Below are 25,060 nucleotides of genomic sequence, written 5' to 3' on the forward strand. Positions count from 1 at the left end.
CTGCAAGTTCCCTAGGGCAGACAGATGTGAGGGGGCTCTCTGTTTTCTCGGGGTTCAGACCAGGAAGAACAGGGTGTACCTGGGTGGCTGGTTCTCCCTTTAGGAAGTATTTGCCTCTGAGGTTCGAGGCACCCTCACCCCTTCTCTCGCTTTGGTATATCCTTACCACGTCTAATTTCCAAATCACTTAACATCGACTTTCTCATTTTTACAGATGCAGAACCTGAAGCCCCGAGCAGGACATTATTTATCTAAGACTTTCGAGTCCATGCTTTGAAAAGGAGAGAAATCCCAAGCCAGGGGCACAGTGTTGATGATCGGCTGGATAAGGACAGGAGGTGAAAGAGGGAGGTAAAACCAATTGCTGTTTTTTTTTTTTTTTTTTAAAATAACTACTATCCATGAGTTTTTGGTCTTCTGGATTTTCTTTGTTTTTCCAAATGATAGTGTAGCTGGTCCCTCCAGTTCCTCCACACGGTTTCTAACTAGATCTGCCCACAGGCTCTGATCGCGATCAGATTTTAACTAGACAGCCTTTCAAGATGCTGAAACCACGATCAAGGTGAAGTTAGAGTAAATCTAGCCACACAAAATCTTTCCTTTTCCTCCACTCTTTCACATGGCTCTGGCTTCCTCAAAGACAGAGAAAGGACGTTCATCTACCAGGGATTGATAGGTGGAGAGCTGAGAGCTTCAGGTGACAAGGGAAGGGCAGACTCTGGACAGGCAGAAACAAGAATGTCATTAAAATGTGTAGAGAGGTGTTACAGGGGGACAGCTTACCTACATGCTAGTGCTGGAGTAGGGCCACCCAGAGCTAAACGGAGGACACAATCTAGAAAGAGATGCTCCTTCATCACCACGGGCCAGGTACTTTCCAACACCAAAGAGACCGCACAGAAGGCAGATACGGGCTACCGCTTACACCAGCTTCAACAACGGGCAGAGGCCAGGAAGGGGCGGGTACAGAAAGAACCCTGCAGAATTACTCTAGTCCTTGTGGAATAGGTGGTCCTCGCTGGTAGCACAGCGGGTCATGGCTGCCTTACGACTTTGGGGAGCTTCTCCCTTTCGAACCTTCAATTTCATCATCTGTAAAATACCATCGTCGCTGGACTGCTACGACAAAAACTGCCAACGTTGGTTCCTTTCTCCCACCTGTCCTGGGTCGGCCCGAGCCTTGTTCAGGTTTCCTGAGGGAGACTGTCGTCTCCTCGGCGTCCTCCGAAATCGGGTGACTTCCTCCGTTCTCTCAAATCATTCTATTTTAAGGGAAACCAAGTCCCACTCCCGTCTGCAGGGGAAGCCGGGGACCCATCGGTTCGGCCCAGGCCCCCCGGGGACCCTACGCCCCTCTCACCGCGTCCGGCTGGCGGGACCGGCGGGTGGGGTGGCCCCGGCCACCTACCTTCTCCTGGGCCCTGCTGAACTTCTTCTGCACCTGCTTGGCGAACAAGCCGGCGGCGCCTCCCGCCTTGCCCTCCGCCATCCTGCCGGCTCCGGGCGGCCTGGCCAGGCGGCCTGTGGTTTTCTGGAGGCCCCCGAGGAGGAAGTGCGGTTCCCGGCATGCCTCGCATCCGGCCGTGGCCTTGGCGGCCCCGCCCCACGCTGCTCAAGACCCCCGCGGCCGCCCAGGCTCCTCCGGAGGCGCGCTCCCAGCGCAGCTGCGGTGGTCCCGAGACCCCCCCGGCCCACCACCGCTCAGCCACGGCTCCAAGGAGGACCTCTGGAGCGGGGGCCGCACCTGTTCGGAGGAGGAGGCTGGAAATTTGGGACTGCCCTCAGGTGATACTCACTCAAAACCAGCCTTGAAGGTGTGCTGCCCGGAGGGACGGGAGCACCAGCCCCAAAGAACAGTTTTCTAATGTGGGCCAAGACTCATTCGTTCCCGCAGCCAATTCGCCATAAACATCAACATAAACTGGAACGATGGGGTAGAAAGATTGCGATTTCCACTTAGCAAGAGTATTGGGAAACGTTGTTTCACTGCATGGCCATGTCTTCTGGGTTGCTGGGTGGAATGCTCGTCTTATTCCAGGTTAATTTTTTTTTTTAAGATTTTATTTATTTATTTGACAGATATCACAAGTAGGCAGAGAGGCAGGCAGAGAGAGAGGGGGAAGCAGGCTCCCCGCCGAGCAGAGAGCCAGATGCGGGGCTCCATCCCAGGACCCCGGGATCCATCCCAGGACCCCGGGATCATGACCTGAGCTGAAGGCAGAGGCTTCAACCCACTGAGCCACCCAGGCGCCCCCAGGTTACTGTTTTTAAGGATGGAAAGCCTCTGCTGTAAGCCTGGAACTGGTAGGGACCAAGTGTGGGAAGGGGCAGGACTCCACATCAGGATTTGAAAGGGAGGAACAACTGAGCCAGCGCTAGAAATGGGGGTCCTTAGGAAAAGAGAGGACCTTACTGGAAAACGACAGGAGAAGAGAATGGAAACCTGCGCTGGGGAGGGGGGCACACGTCTATAACGGAATGGACTGGTGCAAATACTCTATGGAGGCAGAGTGTGAAGACAGGCACAGGCTGGGAAAGTGGGGATGAGGCTGCCCAGATCACACCTGTTGCTCCCACCGAGGTCTCCTACCCGAAGCTGATGGCTTTGAGGGGATAGCTGGAGATTAGGACACTGGGTTAGGAGGTGTCATTTACTCACAGATTTTTACTGTGCTGTAACCTTCTTCCAAGAGGGGAAGAGGGTCAAGATGACTTCCTAAGGAGTGGAGAGGGAAGCTGGAGGCCCTTGTCTGCTGTCGTTTCCCAGGCCATTCCCCGAAACAGACATACTGCACTCGGGGTCAGCCGTGTGACAGACATTGCTCCGTGTTGGGAAACCAAGGATAAATTAAAAAGAGAGAGAGAGAGAGAGATATCTGACCTCAAGATACTTTAAGTCTGGAGGTGGAGAGAGTTTGGTAATCAGATGATTATAATATTATGTGCTTAAGGCATTTATAGAGATGGATACAAAATTGTCAGGTCCTAGGTCATTGGGGTTTATGCTGGATATGAGCTGTGGGGATGGTCTAGAAGGAGCAGAGTGCAGAAAATGGCAAGACTTGATGTTGGATGGGAAGAAGAGGGGAGAAGCCCAGGGGATGATGGTACTGTGGGAAACTGAGAGATGGTCATGATAATAAGTCTGTAACTAGCAGAAGGGGGCCAACACTTGTGTCACTCTCAGCAGTCCGCAGCGTCCTTAGCAATGCAGGCCAGCCACTGCCTCCTAAGAAACCCTCTTCTGTGCCAATCTCTTAGGAACTGAAATCAGTGATCACCAAATCCTATAGTTTTAAAGCAGGGACAATCTTTAGAAGTTAACTAGATGAGGAAACTAAGTCCCAGAAAAAGCTGGTGACTTGCCCGGGATTACCCAGTTGCTCAGTGTTGGAACTGGGATGGGAAAACAGGCATCCTGACCCAGCTTCTTACAGTGCAGACGCTGTTCCAGAGGCTTCTGCTGACGTTGCAGCCTACAAAGCCAGGACCAGTCTTAGCCAGTTTCTCCAGTTATAACATTAACTACCTATTCTCTCTTGTCTGGTCCTCAGGGATCACTATGAACAGCTGCTTCTCATCTACTTTGCCTTCTTTCAGTTCCCTCTTCAGTCTATTGTAGGCCACTCCAAAAGACTGAGCCCAGGCCAGAATTGGGCAGAATTATCAGCTTCCCAGTTCTCTGTGGTTTATAGAACCCCGGATCCGGTTGTCTATTTTAGTCCCAGCCTTGAAATGCTGACTCACACATAGTTGGAGGCCCTATATTGTTGCCTCTTCTCCCTTTTTGTTCTGCTCAACCCTTTCCTCTCTTTGTCCAGTATCTTCTTTTCTCCTTGTTTCTATTCTTGCTTCCCTCATCTCCTTTGTAATTTGTCACTTTCTTTGTCAGCTGGTACCTGACCTACCACAGAGTCCTGTATTCCTATCTCTAGTGTATCCTGGAGCACCTGTCCTAGGCACTGAAGGGGGGAACAAAAGAAGGATGAGCCCACAGTCTGCCTGGGAGAGTCCGGGCGCATTTAGGGACTCACGAACATTTGAAAGCACTCTGTGCCTTTGAATATAGCAAACACACATGGAAAGGAGAGCAGAGGGGCAGATGGATAGATGCGTAGATCTGAAAATAATGCAAAAAGGATAATGTAAAACCACTTCCACTTGGCTTCATCTGGGAACTGGGAGAGGTGGCGGTAAATGAAAGAACCAGCACAGAAATGTGGTGGCATCAACTGTGGATCCTAGAACTACATTTCCTTTAGAGGGTTCCATCACAGATAAAAAGACTCAGGATGATCATGTATATTCAGTTTTATTTGCTTTTCTGTATCAGGCTTGCTGGTCTCTCGTTTTTTCCTTGGTGGCCTCAAGTGCTACTATGGATATAAGCGTCATCCTGGGCAGGCCGCTGGATTCAGGAAGATGTTCAGTTGGAGGCAATGACCTGAAGGAAAAGTCGATATGCCCACAGTCAGTAACTTCTCCCCACCTCCCTTCTGTTTTCTTCCAGGACTCCTGGTTGAGTGTGGCCCTGCACTGGGTTTCTGGGGGAATTGGGAGAGGGGCGGGGCAGGAAGGAGATTTCAGCCGTGTGGGGACAATTCACTGTTACAGGCACATACCCAGCACTTAGTGGCAAGGACAGGCCTGGAAACGGTTGTTAATGAAAGTTCATGCCACAAGACTCCAGAGCGTGTTTGAAGGTTGGAAGGCATAGGTGGGATGGTGGTGAAGCTCTACCATTAGGTCAGTGTGTAGGTAAAGTCTCACTTAACCATCAGGCATTGTCTAGAGTGGTAAAACGTCTTGCTGAAGGGTAGAGCAACTTTTCATATTGCGCTCAGAAAGAGTGCATGGGAGAAGATATCAGTGACCCTTCCATTGCCCGGTGGCCTGGGGGCCCTAGCTGCAGCCATTTTTCTCTTGGCTTTGACTTAGGACAGCACTGATACATGCCTGGTTGAGGTTTGCTGTCGTCAACATCTCGCCTTAAGCGATAAACACTTTGGTGAAGCCTGGTGGGTGTGTGGAGGGGAACCCAGGACGGCAGCATTATCGAGGGAAAGTGCACCATGGAGGCAAGGGAGAGGAGTAAACGAATGTGGTGAGGAAAATGATGGCCTCCCCTGGCCAGCTTCTGCTGCCCGGCCCAGCCAGGGCAGGGATCTTCAGGTGACCCTGTTTCAACCCATCATGTGCAAAGACTCACTTTGTTCATCCAGGAGATGTAAGCAGAGACCCGTGTGAAGACTGTGGGCTTCCTGGAGACATTACAGCCCAGGCTGGACACAAAGCTGGTCACTCCGTGGACAGTGTACTTGCCGTTCACTGAGCAATGGAGGGGGCCCCCAGAATCACCCTGCAGGGAGGAGAAAGAAGGGCCTAAAACTCCATTTTTAAATCTCTGAACCTTTGCTTTTGCTTATACCCCCTCTCCATTTCTGCTTGTTAAATCCGGGGCAGTTTTAAAGCTCTGATTCAAATCCCTACTTCCTTCACATCTCCACAATGTAGATGAAATCTCTTCTTCCTTTCAGAACAACCGTAGTACCTCTTCCTTTCTTTTGCTGCCCTCATGTCATGTTCTGCCTTGTATTTTGGTTTCGTGATTTGTTTCTACCTGCCACGCCTATCTATGAGCTTCTTGAGATAGGAACTGTGTCTTACTGACACGTTTCCTCTCCACAATGCTAGCATAGAACTTTGAACATCGAAAGCTCAATAGCTTTTATTGACTTACATCGAACCTGGGAGTAGGGGGAGTAGAGTGTTGTAATGATTTTTTCATCCCCAGCATTTAGATCAACGGTTCTCATTAGACTTCGTGATTAGACGCAGGGTGGGTAGTCAACACGTTAAACTAAACTGGGGTAAGGGAAAAAAAACACTGGGGGTAAAGAGGAGTGAAAGTGATGTATCGGGTAGTGGTTACATGCTCAGGCTTAAAATCAGAGGAAATTGGGTTGATAGAGTATGACCTTGACACTCTCCCCCTTATTCAGCTCCCAGGTTGCCGGTTCTATAATTCCAGACAGAAAATGGAAAGATATTTCTCTGGAAAATCTGACCAGCCTAAAAAGGAATACCAGACAATACTGCCATTGGAGGTCCCCTGCCCCAGTGGCCTCACTAGATCACCCAACAGACCAGTTCACCGTGGATGAATCCCACTGAAGGTTCAGAGCTACTGATCAGCTTTTTAGTACCCTCACTCTGAAATTAAGAGCAGATGGTGAAGAAGTACCAAGTATCTGAAGAAAGCCTCTAATGTACCAATGAAGTTCAAAATAAAGAGTTAAAGAAATAAAAAAAATGAAGGCAACCAAGATTTGCAGATCAAAGGAAACAAGCAGTAAAAAACCATGATTGATAGTGCATCCATGATACAAGAACAGCTTGCTAGTAAATAGAACATTCAGGGGCACCTGGGTGGCTCAGTGGGTTAAAGCCTCTGCCTTCAGCTCGGGTCATGGTCTCAGGGTCCTGGGATCAAGCCCCACGGCAGGCTCTCTGCTCAGCAGGGAGCCTGCTTCTCCGCCACCGCCCCCCCCCCCCCGCGCCTGCTTCTCTGCCTACTTGTGATCTCTCTCTCTGTCAAATAAATAAATAAAATCTTAAAAAAAAAAAAAAAGAACATTCAGAAAACACAGCATTTGGAAATTATTACTGTGATCATAGAAATGAAAGATCAGAAGCCTTGGAAGATAAAGTAGAACAAACAAAATATAGAGAGACCAGGAAAATAAGAGGACTATCTTAGGAGGTAAGTAGGTGAATAACAGAAATTCTAAAAAGACTATAACAATGGAGGGGAGGAAATCATCATCCAATTAATATTTTCAGGGCCAAAATTCTGGAGCTTCTAAAATGAGAAAACCCACCAAGTCTCTTTCACAATGAATGCAAATAAACCCACACCAAGACACAAAACACTGGGGTCAAGAGAGGATAATATAGGTCACTTACAAACTAGTGGACAGTGTGGGGCTGAGTTAGCGGTAAGTGGAGTATATGTTATGCAAATTAAAAAGACAGATACTAACTCCAGGGAAAACCAAGTTCTGCAGGAAATGAAAAGTAATGTTAGAACATAATATGGATGAGAGGTCAGGCATGAAAAAAGAGGTAATTTTGCCATTTGCAAGGACACGGATGCACCTAGAGGGAAGTACGCTCAGTGAAACAAGTCAGAGAAAGATATATTGTGACCTCTCTTCTATGTGAAATCTAAACATAAAACAAAACCAGCTCATAGGTACAGAGGACAGATTGGTGGTAGCCAGATGTGGGGAGGTGGGGGTGGGGGAAGAAATGCAAAAAAACCCCCAAACTGCTTCCATTTTTCATGAACTCACTGAATGATTTGCAACATCAAATAGTGTTTAAGACAAGAAAGAGAAATAGAGAAAAACATGCCTAGCGACCCATAATAAAACATATACATGCTTGGGTGTGCCAAGCATGTTTCTGGAAGAATAGAGACAGCTAAGAGCTTCTATTGACTCATGAAGATATATATAATTCACTTATAAGGTGCTTTTGATCATAAAGCACTCTTCCAGAATTTTCCAACTATTAAAAAAGGACAGCAGGCCCCAAATAAAGTCACTTATGCCAAGCTCTACCGAGACTTAGTACCTAACCCAACTGTAGCTTCAGCTTCTCCCAGAAATGTGACCTTTAACCAGCCAACCTGGAATTTCTCAGTCAGCACTGGGAGGTAATCTGATAGACCTCTTAGGAGGGCAACCTTGCCTAAAACAAGGCATTCTTCGCTAATAATTTCCTTTTTCCATTCTCTCTTTGCCTTTAACACCTTTTTCTTTCCTACAGCTTAATGAAGTTCCTTTCTATTTTCTAGATGAGATGCTATCTGACTCATGAATCATTGAAGCCACTTTGATCTCTAAATTTATTCAGCTGAATTTTTGTTACGTAACAGATTTGGTGGCAGAGACCAGACCAAAGGATACTTCTGACAGCTCTGGGGACACCAAAAAACAGGTGTGGGTGGCATTTTGCGAACACTGAATTTACAGTGCAGAGCGAGAGAGGGGGAAGCAGGCTCCCCGATGAGCAGAGAGCCCAATGCAGGGCTTGATCCCAGGACCCTGAGATCATGACCTGAGCTGAAGGCAGAGGCTTTAACCCACTGAGCCACCCAGGTGCCCCTGCAGATGTGTTTTATCTTCAGAGAAATTCATGGAAAAGAATCTGGCAAGTACTCTAGAATACAGGTTTCTGATACTTTCAGATCAAGCAACTCAACTGGCTGGAAATTTCTAGGACTGATGGAAGAAATGGATTCAAGTAGGACGAATGTTAATTTCATGGGCCTGCGTGAATTGAGGCGGATAATTATAATTTGTCTGACTTCTTGTTGAAAAGATGGCTGGTTCTCTAATGTTTTGTTTTTTCCAGATTTTAGGAGATTTTTCTTCTTCTCTCTTCAGCTATCAACAATTTGTGAGCTATATCTTTGTAACCAAGATAAAACATTTGCTTTTTCTCCCTACCTGATCTCTCCAGAATTCAAAAACTCTCAAGTATTCTTTTCGTGATAATATATAGTTGACCCCTGAACAACATGGGGGTTAGGGACACTGACCACCTCTCCCTGCATAGTTAAAAATGTCCCTATAACTTTTTACTCCTCGAAAATGTAACTACAGGGGTGCCTAGGGTGGCTCAGTGGGTTAAGCGGCTGCCTTTAGCTCAGATCATGATCCCAGGGTCCGGGTTTAAGTCCCGCATGGGGCTCCCTGCTCAGCGGGGAGCCTGCTTCTCCCTCTTTCTCTGCTGCTCCCCCTGCTTGTGCCTTCTCTCTCTCTGACAAATAAATAAATAAAACCTTTAAAAAAGAGAGAAAATGTAACTATTAGTTGCCTACTACTGACCAAAAGCCTTACTGATAATATAAATAGTCAATTAACACATATCTTATTTTATATGTGTTCTATACTGTATTCTTATAGTAAAGTAACCTAGATAAAAGAAAATGTTATTTAAAAATCATAAGGAAGAGAACACACTCTTATTGTTCTCGATTTATGGAAAAAGATCCCCTTATAAGTGGACCCACACAGTTCAAACCCATGTTGTTCTGGGGGAACTGCAGTTAGTTATTTACAGCCGTTCAGTGAGAATCTGATCTCCTTGTATAACAAGATGCATTGGAAACACTGGTTATGTTACGAAAGCTCTGATTAGAATATCGTATTTGAGAAAGTTGTGCATAGACTCGGATATGACCAGACAGTTTCAAGGAACTAAGGTTGACTTTACAGACCCAATAAAGCCTCGTGGAAAAATTGACCTGGTACTTTGCTTACAAGGTTCCAGCAAAGCAGTCTTAAAAGACCTTACATCGAAACTAATAGTATACTGTATGTTAATTAACTAGATCTAAATAAAGTTAAAATAAAGATTTAAAAAAAGACCTTATGTGTTCAGTCACTATTCTTGCTGCACTTGTGTAAAGAATCAGGCAAAGTTTAAGGCAAATAGATTAGTTTTACTATAAAAAATGAAGGTAATTGTAGAGAGAAGAAATTATGTTTACACTTTCATGTGTATTAGATTCTAATCCCATTCGTTGTCTTTGAGGTTCTATTATATGCCGTAAATTGGACTGGATCCTGAATTCTTCTAGTTTCCTAAAAAATCTGGCTATGACTCTTCAAACTAACACTTCGAATTTTCTCTCACTCTTCTGATTTAGAATCAATAAGAACAAAGACTGCGCTTGAATCTCCTTGGAAGGGAGGACACCAGGTCCTCCTCACCACCCAGAGGGCAGCCAGACTCCAGGGACTTAAACCTTGGATATGGATCTCACAGCTGGAGAGAAGGCCCCACCTGGTATCTGGTCCCACACAAATGTTAGAGACCTCCCAGTCAAAGTGACCAGGGACAGAAGTAGCTGACATGGCAGTAGACTGCTTCCTCCCAAGCCGCCAGATGAAGTCTTCATACTTTAACGAAATAGGAAGCCTTTTCTTCTTCCTTTTCTTTCCTTTACTCTGGTGCTGGCCTGGAAAGCTAACACCATTATCCACATTTCCTGGGCCATGGACAAGGGGGGGGAGGCGGGTAATGCCTGGAACTTAGAACAACCTTTTACTTCAGCCTAAGAGAGGATCTAACTGTACCCTGGCTTGAATGGGCAAATGCAACAATCCCTGGGAATGCCTCTACCTAACAGGGGCACCTGCTCAAGGAGTGGTTTGTGCCCTGAGAGAATTTGTTTTTGTCCATGGTTGCTATCACCCTCCCTGGGTCTACAAAGGACTAAATGGCTGGTACACAGCCAGGAAGTACCTTTTAGGCTATCCAAGTGTGCCAGCAGCTCGCCACAAATGAACTAAGAAGCCTTATTGTACAGCTCCCCTGGATTTACATCATTGAGTTGGAGGAAGAACTGAGTTAGGAATCATTGATATTCATGACCTGGATTCACTTCCTTCGGTAGGGCCCACCCCTCCCTGGGTAGGAGTAGAGGTACATCAGAATCTGATCAGAAACCTTTCCTTAACTCTGGAAGATATGGTAGAATCCATTGCCAAGACAAGAGCTGTGCCACCAAGATCCTTAGACTCTGGCCAAAGCTGTTCTCAATGGTAGGATAGTTCTTAATTATCCTTAGCTGAGCAAGGTGATGTCCATGCTATGGTCAACACCAGTGCTGTACCTGCATTAACACTTCTGGAGGAGTTGAGACTCACCTAAGATCACCCAGCAAGCCACTTGGCTTGAAAGGGTGACTCCTACGGTGGGGTCTCTCTTAGACTTCTTTGATTTTGATTGGTTTGGGTGTTGCAGACCATGGCTCCAAAGTGCATTCCAAACATCAGGAATTAATCCTGCTTAGAGTAATCATCATAGTCTCCCTGTTCCATTGTTACCCTCTCAACAGCTCCAGATGCACGTTCACAGCCATTGACCACCTAGCAAAGGATTGCCCCAAACCAGAAACACCAAAAAAGGAATGAAGAGAATGAGCAATGTAAAGACTGTGAATCTGATGTCACGTGGCCTGTGATTATCACAGAGGTTAAGCCAAAAAACCCTCCTGACCTGTGAATATCACAAAAAGGATCAACAAAATTTCACAAAAGAAGCTGTGAGAACCGCAGAGCAGGAGCTGAGAGAGGCGCTAATGCTTTATGTTTCCATCGGACCTCGAAGTTAAGCTGAGAATCTGACCAAAAGTGAGGGATTTTTTTTTAAAGGAGAAGCAAGCTTTTTTTTTTGTAAGATTTACTTACTCATTTCAGAGAGAGAGAGAATCTCAAGTGGACACAGATGGGGCTTGATCCCGTGACTTCAAGATCACAACAATGATATCATGATCTGAGTCTAAACCAAGTTGCCCAACTGACTGTCCCACCCAGGCGCCCCTCTTCCACCCAAATTCTAGTAGGGGTTTGAGAATATCTCTGGACTAGAGGAATGGAAGGTAATTAAGTTGTCTGTAATACCATTGTCTTAGACTAATTGAACTAAAAAGAAACACCGGTCCTCGAGAGCTGGAAGGTATGGCTGAGGATTTGAGGGTAGAAGGAAGAGCTGGGAAAGAACTCAGTGGGAATGAATGGATTGACTTGAGGTGAGAGGGGCTCGGTGAACCCCACCTGAGGTGAAGGGCTGGGACCCAGCAGTCTGCAAACCCAGAAGACACGGTCTTGGAAAAACTGCAGTGGAAAAGGCCTTGGATACCCAATTGCCTCAGAGAATTGTCAATTTGGAACCACTGTCAGAAGAAAAGTACTCTGCTTTGTTGGAGTTTGAGACCCTGAGGGAGCAGAGGGAAAGTGAATTAATTCAGAAAGGTTAAACCTTAGGGTAAAGGGGGAAGCTAGCCAGTGGGGACCTAGCAGAGAATGCCTTGTGTATCAGGCTCTGTGTGTAGGGCTCCCACCATGCAGGAGACTGGGCAAACTGGGAGGAGTTGGTCGCCTTGCTTCCGTGGTTCTAAGTGCTCACCAGAAATCTTTGCTCATTTGATTCTACCATTTCAGTCAGCCTGCCAGCCTCCTGCTGGCTTCTCTTCTTCCACCCAGCACAGACCTTGCCGTTGGTCTGCACTCTTGTCCTTTGGCTCCGGTTAAGGCAGGAAAACCCAGCCCTGGGATTAACCCACTCCCTGCAACTAAGTCTCGAGTCAAAGGGAGTGAATCCTATACTCAGTCATTGAGTGGTCTCCAACCTCACCCTATCAGGAACATCTCGGAGGCCGATCATTGTCCCACGTTTTTTAATTAATCCAGACCATACAACATTTGTTCCTTCATTCTCAGCGTTCAAACTGACTCATAGTTTATAAGTAAATGGAAAAAGCAACGCAGAACACCCACTGTCCTCCAGCCACCCACCCTACACACTCTTTCAGATCCGTGCACATTTTGGTACTTTGCTGACTCTCTTCCCACTCCAGCTGCACCTGACCCTTGGTTCCATCTCTTCTCCTCTGGGATCTTGTGCCATCCACTCCTTCCTCTCTCTGACCCTACAAGATCCTTTCCTCTCTTCCTATTAACCCACTCAGTGGTACTACACTCACCCCCTTCGTGACCGGTCATCCTCCTAAAAGCTACCAGATATTTTTTGGTCCCTTTGTTTCATCCAAGATTCTTGGAAAGGGATTCTCCATTCCTTAGTTTCTCATTGCCTCTTCCATTTCTTACCTTCAGTAAAGCTTCTCCCCCTCCTCTCTCCTGACACTGTTCTTGCCACAGTTACTGGTGACCCACCAACTGCCCAAGTGGGCACTTCCAGTTATCTCCTGTGGCTCCTGGATGCACTGTATACTGTGTAGGACACATCAGTATTTCCCGAGATTCTGGAAAACCCTTATGATCTCTAATCCCTTTCTAGTTTTATGGGTTCTCTGTCTTCCACCTATCCCTGAAACGCTCAAGTATTTATGTTATCACAGTTCTTTCCTCAACTCACTGTTCTTTTCTCATTCTACAAATTCTTGGGGCACCTGGGTGGCTCAGTCGTTAGGCATCTGCCTTTGGCTTGGGTCATGATCCTGCAGTCCTGGGATTGAGTCCCCCATGGGACTCCCTGCTCGGCGGGAAGCCTGCTTCTCCCTCTCCCACTCCCCTTGCTTGTATTCCCTCTCGCTGTGTCTTTGTCAAATTAATAAATAAAACCTTAAAAAAAAAATTCTCTCCTGCGGGATAGGGGTGGGTTGGGATCCAGGGGGTGGATCTCACCTGCTGTATCTCTAGTCTGGCTCTCCCCAAAAGTTCTACTTCCTTATATCTAATTACTCATTGGGTAACTATACCTGAATGTCCCACTGGGATTTTAGAATCAACTTGTTAGAGCCAAATTCATCACCTTCTGTCCTACATTCTATAAACCTTCTCTCAATGGAGGTAGCAAAACCCTTCCCAGGTCACTTACACCAGATGCATAAAAGACATTCCAGATCCTCCTTCTTTCTCCTTTCTCTCTGCTGCCCTAGTTCAAGCCCTCAAATCTATTGCCTAGATAATTACAACAGTCCCCTAACCTGTCTCTTGGTCAACCTCACCTTCTTCCAAGAAATGCTTACTTTGTCATCAGACAATGCCTCTAGAAGGCAAATCTGATCATGCTACTCTCCTGTTTATATAACTCTTGAGTGGTTTCTCAGGCTAAGAGAGAAAGTTCATGAGCCTAAGCATATGATGGAGGTTCAGGGCAGGCTGCCCCCAAATATACCATTTTGGGATATTGGTTATTTTGAATTAAAGTTATTTAAGAACAGACAGTGTAAGAGGAACATTCTAACCCTACTTTGTTCCTCTGAAAGCAGAAAATAAATATTCCATGTGAAAGGTACCCTTCTTGTAAGGAGACATCTTTACCACCGGAGGTAGGGGATTTAGGGCTGTATAACAAATTCCATTGCCTCATCCTGTTGCTTCTTCACTCATTTACCCCAAGCCCGAACTTCTTTGTCACGTCAATTCTTCACAAATTTATTTCTTTGTCTAAAAGGTCTTTGCCTTTGAGTTTCATATTTTTATGAGCTTCTGCATGTATGAAATTAAATCTGTTTTTTTCCTGTTAATCTGTCTTACACCAATTTAATTATTAGATGAGCCAAAGAACCTAGAAGGGAAGAAGGGAAAAATTTTCTTCCCCTGCACATGGCCCTTGCAGCCCCAAGTCAAGAGGCTCCTACTGGCCTCTAGCATCATCTCCTGACATTCTCTGGTAGGTTAATAGTTTATGTTCTAGTCCAGACATCAGCAAACTTTTTCTATAAAGGGTCAAATAATAAGTATTTCAGATTTTGCAGACTATAGAGTCTCTGTTGCAACTATCCAACTCTGAAAGGAGCCATGGACAATACACAAGTAAGCAAGTATGGCTGTATTCTTTCCAACTTAATGCTTTTTTATGAACATTGGAATTTTATATTTTTCATATGTCATGACATCTTTTTTTTTTAAGATTTTATTTACTTATTTGACAGAGATATAGACAGAGCACAAGCAGGCAGAGCAGCAGGCAGAGGGAAAGGGAGACACAGGCTCTCCACTGAGCAGGGAGCCCCATGCAGGGCTCGATCCCAGGACTTTGGGATCCTGACCTGAGCCGAAGGCAGATGCTTAATGGACTGAGCCACCCGTTTCGATTTAAGTTTTAAATCTTTTTAAAATTTATTCTCAACCATTTAAAAATGTAAAAACCAGGGTGCTTGGGTGGCTCAGTCTGTCAAGCAGCCGACTCTTGGTTTGGGCTCAGGTCGTGATCTCAGGGCGGTGAGATCGAGCTCCACTTCTTTTTTTTTTTTTTTTAAAGATTTTATTTATTTATTTGACAGAAAGATAGAGAGCACAAGTAAGCAGAGCAGCAGGCAGAGGAAGAGTGAGAAGCAGGCTCTCTGCTGAGCAGGGAGCCCTATATGACGCTCGATCCCAGGACCCCGGAATCATGACCTGAGCTGAAGGCAGCCGCTTAACCAACTGAGCCACCCAGGGGCCCCCGAGCTCCACTTCTTGCTCCTCACTGAGCTTAGAATCTGCTTGAGATTCTCTTTCCTTCTGCTGCTCCTTCCATTTGAGCGCTCTCTTTCTCTCTCTCAAAATAAATAAACAAATCTTAAAAAACAACTTAAAAAATGTAAAAACCATTCTTAGCTCATAGACTATAGAGAAACAGGCAGCCGGCAGGATTTGGAAGTTTGTGGGCTCTGACCTCTGCTCTAGCTGTAGAGAACGCCCTTTAATTCTGTAAGAGTTTTCTGGATGGTTTCTTGGCCCAGGAACTCATTCCTGTTGTTCTTTCTGAATAGCTTTTCCCCTTTTGCCTGGCTTTCTCCCACATAAGCATCAGAACTCCCTTATAGATTCTAAGTCTTTTTTTACCCCCAAAGGTACAAGTTAAGTGCCTATCTTTGAGGCTCTTATATTGCCCTCTGCATTTTTTAAAAAAAAATCACACTTACCCACATTGTTTTACAATGTCTTATCACATGTCTGCTCCTGCCCTTCCTCCACTAAACCCTCAGTTTGAGTCATCTTTGTATCCCTCACACTTAGCACAGTGGCTGGCATTTAATAGGTAATCAAGAACATCTGTTGAACCGCATTAAGAAATCTGTAAGATGGTATATTGCTGACTGACCCTGTCTAAATAGAAGATTCTATGTATTATATATAAATGATTATGACACTATTTTTGTGCACTTTCTCCTGCCATAGTTACCTGTCTGTCCTCCAGGAAATACTACTGAGGTAAAGGCGTGGTGATGGAGAGCTGGGGTTGACAGGAAGAGAGCTTCCTCACACACAGTTGCAACGACTGTTCTGGGGCTGTGAAAAGTCTAGGCGGTTGACAGCTTCTAAGGACCACACACATACACCAACACACAGATGCTGGGCCATCTACCAGGAAGGTCAGGGCATCGGGCATGATGACTTCTAGGGTTCCTTTCAACTCTGAGATTCTGTGAGACTAGAGTTCCTAGCACAGACTCATTCTCCCTCAGGCGCCAGAGTGGCAAGTCGGGTCCGCACATGGGGGTGGGAGTAGGTGTGGAAAAGGGCATGAGGAAATGGTGGGGGATGGGAGGCGGAGAGGGGAGGGACCTCGTGTGGTTTTTCTGACATTTCCAGCACATATTCACCTGGCATCCAGAGCGAACTCCGTCTCCTCCAGCGCACACCATGGTTTTCTTCACGGTGGAGCCCCAGTAGGAGGAGCTGGAGCAGGTGGCGTAGTCCACAGTGGGCAGGTAAGCCTGCTGCAGGCTCTGGGCCAGCTGCCCATTGGCTGAACAGGACACACAGAGTTGGAGGTCAGCTCCACACGCTCTCCAGGGGTTGAACCCGTCCACACCCCACCCAACCATCCCAAGCTCTGATAGAAGCTGAACTCAGGGCAAGCTCCTTCTCTCTGTGCCTCCCATGCCACGTGTCCTCCCCCATCCCTTCTTTCTGTGGAAGCTACAGGCCCCTTCCTGCAGGGGTCATCTTCGTCATTGTTCCCCAGCTTCAGACCACTAACCTCCAATCTCCTACTCCTGCTTAAAAAAAGGGAAAAAAAGGGTGCCTGAGTGGCTCAGTTGTTAAGCGTCTGCCCTCTGCTCAGGTTCTGATCCCAGGGTCCTGGGTTCAAACCGCACATTAGGCTCCCTTCTCCCTCTCCCACTCCCCCTGCTTGTGTTCCCTCTTTTGTTGTGTCTCTCTCTGTCAAATAAATAAAATCTTAAAAAAAAAATTAAAGTGACCAAAATGGTCTTATTTGTGGATGACTCTCCTGCTTTCCCCTTGCACAGCCAAGCGTACAAAGCAGAACTGGGACTGTACACCCTTATTTTCCTTTCATAAGAGCTTGGTGCAGTTTTCCTTTATCTGGCTCTTTTGAATTTCCAAAGCCTTGGCACACACATTATTTCTTTGTATCCTTATAGCAACCCCTTCCTATTACAGATCAGGAGGCTGAACCACAATAACATTAAGTCAAGTAAGAGCAGCTGCATTAGAAGCCTGTCTCTCTCTCTCTCTCTCTCAGCTCCAAGTTCTCCCAGTAGACTGGCCGCTCACAACAAGGCCTCACCTCTCTTCCAGAGCTCAAACATTGTGCACGGCTGACAGACTTCGGTCGGTTCTAATGTCTCTGCCCTTCTTGACCATCTCTGCTCATAGCCCTCCTGCCTTTCCATGTTGTCTGGGTGGCATTCCCTACCAGAAATCTTCCCATGGTGATTGGAAGAGAGCCTAGGCCTCTTCTGCCTTCACTTCTCTGGACCTCTGGCTACCTCTGGTTTACTGACTCCAACCCACAGCCCAGCAACTATATATGGCGGTAGCAGATGGTATAATGATCACCAAAATGGGGGCCAGGATACCTGAGTCCTGGCCCCAGCTAACTAGTTACTAACCAGTCACGTGATCTTACACAAGGTTTTTACTTTTGTTGGGCCTTAGTTTCCTCATGTATAAAATGAGATGCGGCGTGGTTCAGTCGGTTAAGCGTCGGCTCTTGATTTCCACTCAGGTTGTAATCTCAGGAACCTGAGATCGAGCCCCACGGCGGGGGTCCATGCTCAGTGGGGGAGTCTGCTTGAGACTTTTTCTCTCTCCCTCTGCCCCCTCCAACACGCTCCCTTGTGCGCGCTCTCTCAAATAAATGAATCTTTTAAATAAAATAAAATTAAATGAGAGGTGGATACAAAATATTCTCTGAGGCAGGGTTTTTTTGTTGTTGCTGTTTTCTAGTTATGAGTCTATGTGACTTGACCATTCTGTGGCCCGTTCTTAGCTTGATTTCATGGACCAGTTATTTTATCTCTGGTTCCTTGATTCTGGCTACGAACACCTAGGACCACAGAAAAATGTGCCCAGAAGCTCTGCTACCTACGCGAGATCCATGAGGACGGTGCCTGTGCAGGTGACTTACTCTTGGTCCTGCCCCAGCCTGTGATGTAGCAGGGGCTGTTGTTGGCCAGGACGGTTCCCTCCAGTGGCAGAACACCCAGCTGGACGTAGCTGTTGAGGGTAACTTTCTGGGCCAGGCGCAGCAGGGCAATGTCATAACTGTGGGAGCAAAGGAGCCAGCTCAGCCTTCCTTCAGGTCAGCATAGGGGCTGGCCCTCACTAAGCTTTTGTGTCCCCACAGAGTCAGAACCAGCTGTAGGGGCACCTGGGTGGCTTAGTTGCTTAAGCATCTATCTTCAGCTCAGGTCATGATCCTGGACTCGTGGCATCAGGCTCCCTGCTCAGGGAGGAATCTGCTTCTCCCTCTGCCCCTCCCCCACATTTGTGCTTGTTTTCTCAAACAAATAAATAAATAAAATCTTAAAAAAACAAAGGAAATGAACAACTTTGGGCCACCTGGGTGGCTCAGTTCTTTAAATGTCCAACTCCTTTTTTTTTTTAAGATTTTATTTATTCATTTGGCAGACAGAGACCACAAGTAGGCAGAGAGGCAGGCAGAGAGAGGAAGGGAAGCAGGCTCCCCGCTGAGCAGAGAGCCCGACGTGGGGCTCGATCCCAGGATCACGACCCTAGCTGAAGGCAGAGGCTTCAACCCACTGAGCCACCCAGGCACTTCTAAATGTCCAACTCTGGCTTAGGTCATGATCTCACGGTTGTGAGATCGAGCCCCACATGGGTCTCTGTGCTCAGCGGGGTGTCTGCTTGAGACTTTCTCTCCCTCTCTTTCCACTACTCGTGATCTCAATCTCTCTAAATAAATAAATCAAATGAATAACTTTTTAAAGGAAAAGAAGAACGATTTTGAAGGAGGAAGGGACTGACTTGCTGGGGCTCAAACTTGACACAGTTGGACAGGAGGATATTCCTTGTTTAACAGCAGCACCTGCTGGTGAGGTCTTGGTGTTGTAATCTAGCTGGGACCTCTGCAACCCAGGGGAGTGGAGCTTACATCTTTCAGTTATGAAGGGGGATCAGAAAGGAGCAGAATGGTATGATCTTGGTAGCAGAGAAGAATTCTCAAAGAAGAAAGATGAGGGGCATCTGGGTGGCTCAGTCGTTAAGCGGATGCCTTCGTTAAGCGGATCCCAGGATCCTGGGATCAAGTCCCACATTGGGCTCCCTGCTCAGTGGGGAGCCTGCTTCTCCCTCTCTCTCCACTGATCCTTCTGCTTCTGCTCTCTCGCTCGAGCTCTCTCTCTCTCAAATAAATAAACAAACTCTTAAAATAAAAGTTCCCAAGCCTTCTAAAATCCAAATTCTCAGAGTCCTTTGAATGAACCTGAGGGACGCCCAGACCCTGTTGCTGGCCAGTCAGTCCTCGACCTACCAGCCCAAGGCCAGCCCAGCCTTGGCCCTACCCGGCAGCCACGTTATTGCTGTTCCAGGATGGATGTACCACGATCTTCTGCACACTCACAGTCTGCTCCGTGCCATCGTTCTGGTTCAGGTTGTGCTCTCCAGCCACCACACGGAAGGTCATTGATCTGGAGTGACAGAAGAGAAGGAAACCCTGAGGGATCCAGGGGCCTCTTTTCCCCTCAGGAGAAGCTGGGAAACCATCTCCTGTCCTATCTTTAGTACAGGAAGCCATCTTAACTGGCCCAGGCGGAGGGCAGACAAAAGACCCTAGAAGATGAGGAAGTAATAAGCTCTCTCCTTCTCTAATTTACTAACTTGGGGGCAGTGACAAAAACTACCATCAACTTCATTGCCCAGTTTATGAAGCTAAACTTCACAGACTGAATATCTCATAACCTGGGAGAGGGGTGGTGGGCACAGATGATCTAATGGCTCTCAGCCCACAGAGGGATTTGAGGGAGGTCACAAACCAATAGTTCTTAAAGCATGACCCCTGGACCGGCAGCATCAGTATAACCTGGAAACTTGCTAGAAATGCCAATTATCAGGTTCAGTTTGAACCCACTTAGGCAGAAGCTCTGCTGGGCAGGACCCAGCAATCTGTTCCTTCCAGGTGATTCTGATTCATGCTCAGATTTGAGAACAATGGCTCAAGACAAATATGGGGGGAAAAAAAAGGTTACCAGCCAGATGTTGACCAGGCATTGAGATATTCACCTACTTAATCCTCCCAATAACTCTAAGAAGTAGGTATTTTTACCCCATGTTAGAAGTAAGAAAATGAGAGCTTAGAAAAGCTAGGCAAGCCATCCAAGGTCACAAAGGTAGAAGAAGGTAGAATGGGATTTGAACCTAGGCTTGCCTGATGCCAAAAATCTTTACTTTTCATTATATCCTACGGCCTCCCTGCAGGCCCCCAACACTCCATTAGAGTACTGCCCCGAGTGCTAAAGGACACATATTCCTCCAGAAAGGCCAGACTTCTCCCCTTCCAAGGGCTCAGCAGAGCTGGGTTTTGTTTTTCTCACCTGTCCACGCAGTGAGCAGCCGTCATCACCCAGTTCTGTTTGATGAGGGTCCCTCCACAGGTGTGGTACCATCTGCCCCCAGACAGGTACTGGAGGGAAATCTAGAAGGGGAGGGAGAAAAGAGGGAGAGAGTGGTGTTTCTTAAAAGGCTCTGCCCTAGGGGTGCCTGGGTGGCTCAGTGGTTTAAGCCTCTGCCTTCAGCTCAGGTCATGATCTCAGGGTCCTGGGATCAAGCCCCAAATAGGGCTCCCTGCTCAGTGGGGAGCCTGCTTCCCCCTCTCTCTCTGCCTGCCTCTGTGCCCACTTGTGATCTCTCTCTCTGTCAAATAAATAAATAAAATCTTAAAAAAAAAAAAAAAGGCTCTGCCCCAAACAACCTGTTACACTTCCTTCAATTCCTGCCATCCTTCAAAAGCTTCTCCAACTTTGTGGGCTAGAGCTGGCCAATGGGTTTCATTGGTCCTGTCCATTGCTACTGATCTGTTGCTAGAGGCTCCCTGGAGTGGTGGCAAGAACGGGTGTGCAGATGGCCCTGGGATCAGCAGCAAAGAGTGCTCCGTTGTTGGGTGATGCTTGCTTTGTCCATGGGCAGGGGGAGGAAAGGCACACAAACCGTGTATTTGACATCCCTAATCTGGGTTGTTACAAAGGGCCACGAACTCAGGTCGTTACCTCCATTTCCTCTTGGTAGGAAACGTGGCCATGGAATTGCTCCATCATCTAACCCTCTGGCTCAGGTCTCCAGAGCACCCCTCCAAGGTCTCCCAGACATACCCTGTCCCCGTCCCTCAGGGAATACTCAGAACGACTGCTGGAAAACTCACGTCGTCCTCAGCAGCTCCCATATTCTAAAACAACCCTACTTCTGAAAATTGGGCTCCAAACTGAATTGAATTTCATTTTTTTTTAAAGATTTTATTCATTTATTTGATAGGCAGAGGTCACAAGTAGGCAGAGAGGCAGGCAGATGAAGAGAGAGGGGGAAGCAGGCTTCCCGGTGAGCAGAGAGCTCAATGCGGGGCTTGATCCCAGGACCCCAGGACCATGACCTGAGCCGAAGGTAGAGGCTTAAACCACTGAGCCACCCAGGAGCCCCCTGAATTTCATTCTAAGTGTTGTGATTCCTCTGAAAGTGTGGCCCTTTCCCAGTTAATGTGCTAGGTTTAAACTTTTAGAATTGCTTAAATCAAAGCCCTGTTACAAAATCAGAAACTCTAAATAGCCAAATGAGCAGCATGCTCCCCTCGGGGGTGGGGGCGTGCTTGAATGCAGAGGTGCACGGTGTGGCGTGGTGTGCGCGTGCATGTGTGCGTGTGCGCGTGTGTGAAGAGTCTGGGGTTTGCGTCTTGCGCCAAGTCTTACTAGTGTGTGTGGTGTCTCTGGGAACATAAATGTGGTTTGTGTTCGGGTGTGTGCCTGGGGAAGGGAGTGGGGTTGGAGTTCACATCCCCTCCTCCAAGCCTTTCTCCTGCCTTCCCCACCTGTGCCTGGTCCCCTTCACCTTTTAAATCTGCAAGCCAGAGGGTTGGCAAGCTTGTTGATACGTATGAGCTTCTTGTTGATAAGGACGTTCACAAACACGCATGTACCTGCCCACAGGCAACTCTTGTTTTGTTAGAGGCCAGGGGCTGTGAAGGAACACCTACCTGGGAGGGCCAGGAATTCCTCCGGGCCTCAGTCCCTCCAACTACCCGGGCATTGGTTTCTGGAAAGTCCTGGGTGCTGTGTCCTTTGTGGGGCAGAAGAAAAGTGAGTGATGACTAAGCATGGGGTCAGCTCAGGGTGGGGGGCAGGGAGGCAGTGTGCTTTGTCTGCGAATTCACAGTTCCTCCCTAGCTCATTTAATGAGGGCCCCCGCTGAGAGTTATGGGAGCCCCTTTTGAAACCAGGGGAATCTGAACGACTTCTGCTTCCCCAGATGTCCTCAGAGCTCTGGCAGCCTGTGAAGGACGAATCTCACATCCCTAGGCTAGGGCCCAGAGGCTCCCTGTGGTCTCAGCCTTGCTTGGGGTCATCCTATGGCCTGAAGTGACCTCCCACCTCTATCCACACACACAGTGCTTTGGCAGCATTCTCCAAGGGGCAAGGGCAGCAGTGAACATCCCAGCCAGGCACCTGCCCAGGGTGTCTTCCTGTCAGTGGGGGTGGTGAGAAAGCCCAGGCCCCGGAAAGGGGCTTATCTGCTTCATGGTTCAAGGTCCGGGCAACCAGAGGGTTCTGCATGGCGAGTGGCCCTGACTGTCCCTCTCACATAGGCTCCAGGAGGGGAAAGTTTCTGCTAGACTCATAGTCAGAGTGTTTCATCCCGCCCTGGGATAGAGAACGGGGCTGGACTTAAGGATAGCTTTTGACCCTCCTGCTCAAATCCTCCTCCTTCTAGAACTCAGGCCAGATGACCCACTTACCATAAAGGACCAGGGTGGTGAAGACCAGGAAGCGGAGCATGTCGCCGACTGAGTGGACCACTGCCCCCTTGCCAGGAGCCAAGCCCTCTTTAATATTCCTCTTATCAGCAGCTTTGCCGACCTTCTTGCTGCCAGCCAGCTGGGCTGCCGCTGGAAGGCGGGAAAAATCACAGGTGACATGGAAATACAAATGAAAAGATCGATTTGCAAGTAAACTAATTTGTCTGTTGTTCAAAGACAGAACAAGGTCGGCTGAGGGCTAAGTTAATCATCTGCCTTCAGTTGAAAGGCATCCAAAAAACTCTTTTTCAGAAATTGGAGGGGGAGCCAGGACTGGTCTTGCCCGCAAGGTGCTCCCCTTCAGGTCTGTCCCTGCCTTCCGCCTTCCTGTCCTCAGTGGCACTGTAAGTGCAGACATCCGTTTTGTGTACGAGGAGCTGGAGGCAAGGGGTCGGTCAGTGTGGAGGAGGGAAGCGTGTTTAGCAAGCTCCCCCTGCCCAAGCAGGGAGGTGAGACACGCCCCCAGGATACCTACTGAGGTGTAAAGGCAGGGAGCTATAGCAGGGTAGACTCCCCTGGAGAGCATTCTGGTGGAGGAAGGTGTTAAGAAACAGGTTTGGGGAGACTCCGTGGAGAGCCACAAAGAGAGCTCCCAGAAAAGGAGAGTGTGAGACAGGTTAGAAGGGGGGCTTGCAGAATAGGGAGATAGTTTGAGGGATGTGAGCGCAGAGGGCAGAGGGAACAGGTGAGGGCCAGGCATGTGATGCAGAAGAGGAAGGGCTCTGTCCATCAAATTCAGGAGGGGAGGAAGGAAGGAGGTGCAGGGTGCTCTGCCAGGGGGCGGGGGCAGAGGACTTTAGGTTGGGAGGCCCCAGAAGGAAGACTATGAGTGGAGCTCTGATTTAGGCAGAGAGAAGCCAGGAAGCCTGCAAAGAGGCAGGAAAGTCACCCGGTTCACCCGAGGGTCTTTGTGGCCTAGATGCTTTCCAGAATTCAAACTTCTTTCTTTCCTTCCCTTCTTCTCTCCCTCCTTCCTTTCTTCCTTTCTCTCTCTCTTTTTTCTTCCTTCTTCCTCCCTTCCTCTTTCTTTCTCTCTATGATTTTATTTATTTATTCTAGAGAGAGAGAGAGAGAGAGATGAGCCAGGGGAGGGGAAGAGGAAGAGAGAAAGAGAGAATCCCAAGCAGACTCTCGATGAGCTTGGAGCCAGACATGGGGCTCGATCTTACCACCCTAAGATCAGGACCTGAGCCAAAATCAGGAGTCAGATGCTGAACCATCTGAGCCACCCAGATGCCCCTAGAATTCAAGTTTTGTGCCTGCAGGTGCAGAAGAGGCCCGAATTGTTGGAAAGAGTTCTGTTCTCTATGTCACTGAGGTGTTCAGGGCAATCACATTACGGCGCTTGGGTCACGTGAAGGGCCCCCTTTCCAGTCCCACCCCCAGCATTCTAACAGAAGTAGGTGGGGAAGAAGACTGAGCTTGGGTGGGGGACCAAGGCCTCTTTGTCCATCCTCCCCCCACCTCCCTGCCTGCTCTGGACTTAAGGAGACAGCTCTTGCCCCAGGACAAGGAGCCCACCAAAAGCATACTCCATATTCACTCCAAGGTGAGCTCTAGGGGCAGGGCCGATGTCCCACCTACTGCACACCCTTGGCCTAGCTCAGAGGAGCACAATCTGTATTTGCATAGAAACCAAACTCTTTAGGATGGCACTTAAGGCCCTCACAGCCTCGCCTGAACTGCATGCCCAGCCTCATCTTCCCTGCTGGTCTCACTCTTCTTCCTTTTTTAAAATTAATTTATTTAACAGACAGAGATCACAAGTAGGCCAAGAGGCAGGCAGAGAGAGAGAGGAGGAAGCAGGCTCCCCGCTGAGCGCGGAGCCCAATGCAGGGCTTGATCCCTGGACCCTGGGATAATGACCTGAGCTGAAGGCAGAGGCTTTAACCCACTGAGCCACGCAAGCACCCCTGGTCTGACTCTTCTCACTCTCAGGGTTAGATGTAGACAGTGGTTTGGGTCTGAATTTCAAGGCACTGCGTTTCTTCTAACTCTGCAATTCTAATTCTAGGAATGCATCCTTTTGAAATAAACACAAGCACAAAAATAAATGTACGAGGATGTGGGTTATGCCTTTTTGTCACCAAGTTTTTGCAAAATTGGGAAAAAACCCAAGTATTCATCAGCAGGGAAAGGTTAAAGAACTTGGGATTAACCATGTTATGGACTACTCTCTAGCTTTTAAAGAACAAGTTAGACTTAAAGGAACTGACATGAAAAGATGTCCTTGAGATAGTAAATGAAGACGTCAAATTGCAGA

General features: G+C 47.8%; 2 protein-coding genes across 3 annotated transcripts in view; both read right to left on the bottom strand.

The window, feature by feature from the left end:
- The window catches only part of BIN2 (bridging integrator 2), a 30,994-nt gene extending 29,475 nt beyond the window's left edge, over nucleotides 1–1,519 (bottom strand). The window contains exon 1 of one of the 2 annotated variants that reach the window (XM_080811341.1): nucleotides 1,409–1,519. In XM_080811341.1, coding sequence (XP_080667467.1) covers nucleotides 1,409–1,489 — 81 coding nt within the window. In that variant the 5' untranslated portion in view covers nucleotides 1,490–1,519. The remainder of the gene's footprint in view (nucleotides 1–1,408) is intronic. The other variant, XM_080811342.1, reaches the window with a different exon arrangement.
- A 93-nt stretch (nucleotides 1,520–1,612) lies between these two features.
- On the bottom strand, nucleotides 1,613–22,860 carry CELA1 (chymotrypsin like elastase 1; the record flags this gene model as incomplete). The annotated part of the gene is made up of 8 exons (XM_080810257.1): nucleotides 22,738–22,860; nucleotides 21,979–22,061; nucleotides 20,333–20,433; nucleotides 19,304–19,429; nucleotides 17,908–18,044; nucleotides 16,133–16,278; nucleotides 5,210–5,359; nucleotides 1,613–1,744 (listed from the first exon to the last, which is right to left on the bottom strand). Exons 1-8 carry the CDS (start codon nucleotides 22,775–22,777, stop codon nucleotides 1,613–1,615), a joined length of 915 nt encoding a protein of 304 aa, XP_080666383.1. The 5' UTR covers nucleotides 22,778–22,860.
- Between the last annotated feature and the right edge of the window lie 2,200 nt (nucleotides 22,861–25,060).

This window comes from Martes martes, assembly GCF_963455335.1.
Source record: "Martes martes genome assembly, chromosome: 8".
In the NCBI taxonomy this organism is placed as follows: domain Eukaryota; kingdom Metazoa; phylum Chordata; class Mammalia; order Carnivora; family Mustelidae; genus Martes; species Martes martes.